The sequence below is a fragment of the Bison bison genome, unplaced genomic scaffold (assembly GCF_000754665.1).
Source record: "Bison bison bison isolate TAMUID 2011002044 unplaced genomic scaffold, Bison_UMD1.0 scf7180017864500, whole genome shotgun sequence".
NCBI classification, from domain to species: Eukaryota; Metazoa; Chordata; class Mammalia; order Artiodactyla; family Bovidae; genus Bison; species Bison bison.
This window is the reverse complement of record NW_011495059.1, coordinates 3,064,224-3,072,231: the sequence shown is the minus strand read 5'-3', so window position 1 is coordinate 3,072,231 and position 8,008 is coordinate 3,064,224. Positions and strand designations below refer to the sequence as shown.

The window sequence follows — 8,008 nt, the reverse complement described above, 5'->3', positions numbered from 1 at the left end:
GGGCGGCGCGGGGTCTGCGCCCCGGCTCGCGCGCGCCCTGGGGCCACCGCTGGAGAGACTCCGGCAAACTTTGGGTCCCCGCCCCCGCCTCGGCCAGGGTGGTCACCGGGGGCGGGGGGCATCCGGGTCCTCAGTCATCTGACAGGACACCCCCTCCCCCAGTAAGGGGGGGAGTGTTCCAGGCGCTTTGCCCAGAGGCCTAAAAATCCTAGCGAGTTGGAGATCAGCGGGCCCGGCGTCGGGCCCCCCCCCTACCCCGGGAGCGGTGTCGGCCGAGGCAGTGTCCTCCCCCCGGCAGCCGCGGAACCGGAGGCCAGACCAGATGCACCGTTTTTCCAAAAAGATCAATCTGGTGCACCTCTGGGCCTCCCGGCCGGGCTCCTACTTACAAAGGAACCTTTGGGTTCCCCAAGTAGAACTTAGGCAGATGTTGGCGTAGGGCTGGTTTTGGAGCAGAGCCGGGCCTACTCATCTCTCTCTTGGGGCCAAGGAGGAAGGTGGTCTTGTTTGGTTTGGAAAAGCCCGAGAGGAGGCAGTGGATGTTTTTCCCGCCGCTTCTTTTGTCCTGAAGCTGAATTTTGGAGGTCTGTGTGCGTGGGCAGACTCCCAAAGCCAGGGCAGGGAAAGAGGCCAGGCTTCCCCTTGTCCTTTGGAAGCACATTCTCCAGAGCTTGGCCCCAGAAAGGCCAGCCTCGCTGCTGCGTGTCAGGTACTCTTCAAGAGGACGCAGCCAAATTGGGGTCCAGCCCTTAGTGTCCTGCGTCCTGTGGCTGGAGGGAGCCAGGAGCGGCTACTATTTCCTGCCTCTTTGCTGTCCCAGACCTGACCTTGGCTGCTTCTGCGAAAGAGAGAGTTGGGGGATTTTGAAAAACCCCAGATCCTTCAGAGAGAGATTCCACTGAGCACGCGCCTGTGCTGTGGCCGGATGGGCCCCCCAGCTCTGCCCTCCATTCTCCCGCCTCCAAGTGTGAGATGATGTGTTTGCAACCCCAGGCTGTGGGTTGCTTCCTACAAGAACCCCCTCTACCCCCCACCCCCGAGACTGGAATTAGAGCCAAGCTCAGAATTAGGACTGTGTAGAGGAAGAGGGTTCAGGAAGTGATACCCCCCAAGAGAAGGTCTTCCAGACCTTGGGTATGGTGTACCTGCGTGTAGATGACTGAGGAGACGGGGAGGAAGGAAGGTCTTGTGGTGAGACAGCCATCCTCAGCCGCACACTCCAGATCTCACACAGCTGCTGAACTTCCACACGACAGCCGCCTTCCTCTGTGACCCTGCTCGGGCCCTGGCAGCCGGCGGGAGAAAATGTTAGATGATTTGAGAGGCTGGATTTCAGAGTAGAGGAAGGACAGATCCTGCAGAGGACTGGAGGGGCATCACCCCGGCATCAGACTCCAGTCATGGCCCTTCCGTGTGTCTGTGGATTCCCCGGGCTCTCCTGAATTGGTAGCGGCTTGCTGAGGTTCCCAGGTAGACTTCTGGCTAAGAGGCTGCGTTTCACACCATGCACGGGACCAGCAGGCAGTTGAAGTGCAGCCCAGTGGTTGAAGGCAAGGTTGGGTTTGAAGCCCGTATGTAATAGTTGTGTATTGCCCCCAGCCAGCTACTTCTCTGAGCCTTAGTGTCACCATCTGTGAAGTGGGAGTAATGATATCTCCACCGAATGGGGTTATTCTAGGGGGATAAAGGAGAGGATTAATGTAAAACAACATACGTGGGCTTCAAATCCAACCTTGCCTTCAACAGCTGTGCTGTTGGATACGTTCTAAATGTTTAGTAAATGTAAGCTGTTATTCATGACAATGGTAATAGACTATGACTGCCCCTCTTGGACTGGGACTGTATGGCTGCACAAAAGGGTGAGGGAGCAGGAAGGGAGGAGCTCGGGGACCCAGCTCATTTCACTGAGATCACTACCCGGAAAAGGGAGGAAATGGTTTTGTTTTGCCCCGACCCAACTACTAGTCACCCCCCTACCACATAGAGCAGGGTATGGAGTTATCTTGAGGAGACTTGCACATCTATCTCCTGGGTAGGTGACTCTCTTGTTTGTAAGTTGGGGCCTGTACAGAAGGAAGGGGTGTGGAGAGGCAAGGGGCTAGTCCAGCAGGTCTCAGGTCTCGGGGGCTGGAGGCAGGAGTGCCAGGTACCTGATAACCCCAGCCCCTGCAGGTGGGTCCGTCAGAGGGGTGCAAATTCAGTGACCTCAGCTGGGATTTAAGAGGCCTGCCTGGAGCCTGGGCAGAGGAGGTAGAAGGGGCCATGGCCCATTGATAAATTGGGTCCCGGGATTGAAGGAGTCTGAGTGAGAAGCCTGGTGGACCCTGGTGTGCAGTTCAGTCAGGCCTTGCTGCTGGAGCCTTCCACTGGGGCTGCCCCAGAGCCACCTGCTTGTGGGTGCACCTCATTGCTGGGTTCTGATCCCTGCAGCCGCCTCTGTAGGTTCTGAGGAAGTTTGGAGTGCCAGCAGGGCCCCTTGCCACCTGGCCTCTTGCCCAGGTGCCTCAGATGCCTGGCCTTTTCCTGCTGACCCTGCCAGGGTACCACGCAGTGTCTGTAACCTGGCCAAAGAGAGAGACGCTTGTGGGACTCTCAGGGTATCCGTGGCCCTGCAACGAGATGGGGTTCAGTGAAAGTTCACGGTGCTCACGTCGAGGACCTCGTTCTGGCCTGACTCTGTGCCCTCTCTCTTTATCCTCCTTTTGTGAAATGCGACCGGCAGGTGCTCACGTCGAGTCGCGGGTGGGAGTTTGGTTTAAAAGGGGTGGGGTTGGTACTGGTTGTCACAGTGGTGTGACAGGAACCAGGTCGGTGTTTGGCTTTTTGTGTTACAGATACTGACATAAATGAGTACAAAGCAATTACAGACTTCCTGCTGAGTGCTTCAGAGACGTGTCATCATGTTTTCTTGGCAGATCCGCTCAAGGGCCCCAGGGGGTGGTCTGGAGTGCCACCCCACTTTACAGACGAGGAAATGGAAATGCAGGGAGTGAACTGTGCTGCCACGTGACAGCCTCAGTAGGACCCAGCCCTCCCGGCAGGTGCTGGCTGGCCAATCCCAAGGGCACTCTACGCCCTGGGGTTGTGCTCTGAGTGGCCTCAGGCCCCAATCCTGGGGTCCGCATTGCTCCTCTGAAGAGAAACCTTCCTGTTCAGACTGTACCTGACGGACAGCCCCGGCCTTTCTCAGCTGTGGCTCCACACTTCTGGTGCCTTCTGGGTTGACATGTTCAGTCAGGGGTCACTGTGGGCACAGTGGCTCTGATGGTGACTCGCACAGTGGGCACTGTGGGCACAGTGGTGGTGACTCCATGGGGGGCCAGCACGTCAGGAATTGCAGCCCCAGGTTTTCGTCTTTGTTTCTGCAATCGATGCCCTTTTAGACGCCAGGCCTCCTCAGGTGGTGAATCAAAACAGGCCCTTGCCTTCAGGGAGACTGAAGCGGACAACGGCAGCCGTAGTTCCTGCTCCCTTTGATGCCGGGGGTTGCAGGGTGGCAGAAGAAAGCAAACTCCCCGGATAAGGCAGTCAGGCTCGTGGGGGAGGTGACATAGGGACCTGCAGTCTGAGGCCTGACCCCTGTGGCTGTCAGACCCTGGAGGAGCAGACCTCAGGGTCAGCTCTGAAGGCTGAGCCCGGGAAGGGCGGGCCTGTGTCGTCAGGGATTTTCCTCTGCTGCCGGGTCAGTCCCCGTGGGAGAAGGGTAAGAGCACGTGTCCGGATCCACAGCTCACCATCCTCGCCTGTGTGTTTCCTGTCTGACTATAATTTTTCCAGGGGAAGTCAGAGCTCTCAGTGTTTCCTCAGCGCCCCCAGGCTTGCCCTGATGTGTGGGTTTCCAGGCCAGCCCGGCCAGGCCCCCTGTGCAGCTGGGGCTTTGTCTTCCCTGTGAACTTAGGGACAGAGTTTGCTGTGCCTGGGAGAGCTGAACACACCACGCCGGGGGCCCCCAGCACCTCCAGCTTCTCCCCTGTGTGTGCGCCGGGGCCCGCACATACGTACACAAACGCACAGGCTGGAGTCATCAATTAGAGAGCTTGGCCTCTGGCTTGTTTTGGGTCGCCCCTTGGAATGAGGGGCATTTGCTTGCTCAGTAGATACTGTGTGAACACCTCCTCTTTGCCCAGTACTAGGCACTGAGAGTTCAGAAGATGAACAAGACCTGGACTGGGCTGTTGAGGAACAACTCTTGGAAGAGGCAGGTGTGGGGACGTGTAATTAGAACCCCGCGTGTTCCACGCCATAATAAAGGTCCATGCCCAGAGCTTCCTGTGTGCAGAGGAATGAGCGCTGCCCAGCAAGCTGGGGATCTAGAGGAGAGAGCCAGGAGGGGAGGTGGCTGGTGCACAGGCCTGAGTGGTTAAGGACCTTGCCTGTGCCCTGGGTGAGGCCCCAAGGACCACTGCACTGGGTGGGTTAGGGGGCAGCATAGGGAGGGCCGTGGCGTGCCAAGCCTTGTGGGTCGTGCTCTGTCCTGTAGCAGAGCTGTCACCAGAGGCTGAAGTGGGATGTCTGGGAGAGGTTGAGGAGGGGGACCTGGGAGCCACTGCGGGAGAGAGCCAATGAGTACGGCATGCCTTGTCTCCTAGCAGGCAGGCGGATGAGCGGTGATGGAGGCGTGGGGTGGTGTCTGGAGGCAGGAGGCAGAGGAGCCGTAGTGGCTGAGCACCAGGGCTCTGAGCGCTCACACTGCCTGGGTTAAAATCCTGCTGTGCAGCTCACTTGCTCTGTGACCTTAAGCACGTGACTTTCTCTCTCATCTCTAAAAGAGGGATAGTAACAAACACATTTTTCTCGTAAGGGTTTTGTGAGGATTCCGTGAGAATGTGTAAGGTGCTTGGCATCGAGTGTAGCATGTAAGTGCTTCACACGTGGGAACCCTGACGAGGAGGAAGGGGAAGATTAAGTGGCCCAGAAGGACCTGTTAGTGGAAGGGAACAAATGTACATGTGGTATCGAGGGGGCTGGCTGCCATGTACTTCGATGTGGGGACCAGGAGGCCACTTAGCCCCCATTTATTGTCATCAGGGCTCTTTCCCGCCCCTGACTTTTGCAGGGTGTCAGGGCAGCTGACTAGGAGCAGCTGCTTCGGTATCACATGAACATATCAGATTAGTCTGTTTCTAAGAACTTCGCCCTGATAAACGGTATGTGAGTCCATTTTGGGGAGACCCCTGACTTCCAGGAAAGGCTTTAACGGCGGCACCTCATTGTGCTAGGGCCTGTTTTTGCCTCTCCTTTCACTATCCATGTTGGTCTCTATTAACTCATGGTGTTTCTTTCTGCTCTGCCCTTTTCTCTGACGTGGCTTCAGAGAGGTCAGTGAGAGCTAGAGCTGGAGGGACAAGGTGAGGCCTGCTGTAGCAAAGGCCCGATACTAGAGGACAGGAGACTCCCCCCACTGCCAGCCTGCTCTGAGAACTGCAGAAGCCAGTGGGGACTTTGAGGGGAGTCCCAGGACAAGTGGGGCAGAGAGTGCTCAAGCTTCCCCAGGGGGAAACCTTTGAAAGCAGCCTGATAACAGGTGAGAAGACTCCAGGCCGAGTCCAGGGTGAGGAGTGGTCCCCAGCAGCTGGGGCCAGAATCAGTCAGATTTGGGTGAGAGTCTCAGCCCTTCTGTGCCTTTGGATACCAGGCACCTGAAACTGATCTTCAGCTGTCAAAGTCATTTCCCCCTTACAGAGCAGCCTGTCGACAGTGGTCAGGTGGGGTCCGTCTGAGAGTGAGAGGTGGCACCTGAGCGTGCTCAGTACAGCATGGGGCCCTCGTGGGTACTTAGCAGCTCTTGGTTTCCCTTGCCTTCACCGTAGCTAACCACAGAGCTCCAGTTCTTCCCACCACCATGCTGGCCTCGAGGCTTCTCCGACAGCCAGGGGCTGGAAGTCTGTTTCTTACTTCTTTGTTCCTTCCCTGAGTCTGTTCACAGAGGTCACAGGCAGGAGAAAAATTGGGTATTTGAGTAGTGCATTGGTTCATGGAGCATTTTCTCATCCATGGGGTGTTAGAACTCCACCACAGCTCTCGCAGAGAGGCAGGGATGCCAGGCTCCCCCTTACAGAGGAGGAAACCGAGGCCCAAGGTGAAGGTCACTCAGCGAGTTCACGGTGGTGCTGAGACCAGGGCTGGAATTCCCGATTCCCTTTGCAGTGTTCAGTTGATCCCTCCACTCTGGGGCAGGTGACAGGTGGGTGTTGTAGAAGAACAGGGTTTGTATTTACCTGGACAGGGCTGTCTGATCTCTCCTCCGCCCCCTGGCCACATGCCCTGTTTGGCCAGCCTGGGCTTCGGTCTGCACACGCTGGAGTCAGTGGTTCCCTTGAGAGACTCAGGCTCTCTCTGCAGTCCCCCCATCGAGACGCGGTCCCCTCTGCTGTGTGTGTGTTGGGTAACCGGAGACCTGTGCTCTGACTTGCTCTCCCTGGGTTATGATGACAGCCTCCCTGAGCCCCTGCTGGGTAAGCGGGAGCCTGGGGCTTCGTGCTCAAGGTGCTCTGAGAAGGGCCTTTGCGGGACCCAACGACAAGCTGAAGCGTGTGCCCTCGTCCGCGAGTTCCTGTGTTCATCCCACATTGAGCGTGGTCTTCGTTCCCACGTTGGGAGTACACCGAGCCGGACGTGGTCGCTCCCACCTCTGACCTGTTCACTGAGGCCGTATCTCCAGCGTTGTGTGCTTTCCGTGTCACCATAGCTACTCTTTCCTTTAAAAAAAAAAAGGTCCGAAAACAGCTTTCTTGGGCCCCTGCGGCACATGAACAGGTGAGACGCCGCTTGTGCCCCCCTGACTGGACGCTGGTGTTCACTGATGTGCCAGGTGCCGTGGAGGCTGACGGTAAACGTAGGGGATGAGGCTCTCACGGGCAGAAAGGAAAAATGACGACAAGGTCTGGGTGCTGAGAGAGACGCAGGCCGGGGCAGCTCCGTGGGTCTGCAGGGGCGGGGTGTGCCGTGTTCATCCCCGTGGCTGACAGTGGCCGGGGCCTGGCTCTCCCCCGTGTAGGTCATGTGTGCCACTGTTTGTGCAGAGGGTTCTCAGTGGCGCCGGGTTGGCCCCCGGATGCAAAGCCGGAACACCCCGGGCACATGAGGCCCGAGGGGTTTTGGAGAAGGAGGCCGGGGGGAGTTAACTCCTGACACCTGGGCACGGGGTACAGGAAGGGTGGCCCCACGGTTGTGGCAGGTAGATTGCAGCCCGTGGGGGTCAAGAGGCAGCCGGCGCTGGGGTCTCGGAAACAGGGAACTTGGTGTTCCGGCTCCGAGGCGTTGCAGCTGTGCCCTCGCCTGATTGTATCTCCTCCTTCACCCCAACACACGTGCCCCTGCTCCCGCCGCCACAGCTTCCTGCCGTCGGCCCAGGGTTTTAGGGCCGCCCTTCATGGCTGAGTGTGCTGGGTCTCCAGAGGGAGTGGGCCTGAGGCTGCCTAGAGACCGTGCCCTTGGCCCCGGAGGGGAGGAAGGACGTGGGAGGGGACCAGGCCATGCTGATGCTGCAGGTGGTCGCTCTGGGGGAGGCCGAGGCCTCGGGGGTGTGGCTCAAGAGTCCCCGCTTGCATTCCTGCCTCCACTGTAGATGGTCTCCCTCTCCTCGTGCGACCAGTGCCTTTTGAGGCGGCGCTTGGCTCGCCTTTGAGAGGCTGCAGTGGCTGAGTGCCCAGCACAAGTCCTAGCTCTCCGCACCGCACCTCGTCACCCCCTAGGAACTTGGCTGTCCTGGGGGAAGCAGGGAGGGCTCCTTTTAATAGCCCACATGTAGGCTTTGTATATAGGCTCTGCGCTTCCTTCCGGGCCCTTCCTGGTGTTGGCCGGTGGCCCTGGCTTCAGCAAGACTCAGGATGCAGAGTGAATGGGGCAAAGCTTTCTCCTGCAGGACTGGCATCTCCCTTGCCGAGCCAGGCCTGGCACCGAGCAGCCTGAGGTTAGGAGGCAAGGAAAGGAGGTGACCCAGTCCCTGATCCTGGGAAGCTTGCAGTCTGGAACGTGCGGAAAACCATGAGAGCCCCGGGCCAGCAGG

The 8,008-nt window shown here is 58.3% G+C and overlaps 1 protein-coding gene across 1 annotated transcript in view; it reads left to right on the top strand.

The window, feature by feature from the left end:
* The first annotated feature begins 1,504 nt into the window (after window positions 1-1,504).
* Window positions 1,505-8,008, top strand: part of PLCG1 (phospholipase C, gamma 1) — a 42,028-nt gene continuing 35,524 nt past the window's right edge. The window contains 2 exon segments of the mRNA XM_010829237.1: window positions 1,505-1,571; window positions 2,012-2,032. Of these exon segments, the coding sequence (XP_010827539.1) occupies window positions 1,505-1,571; window positions 2,012-2,032 (88 nt within the window).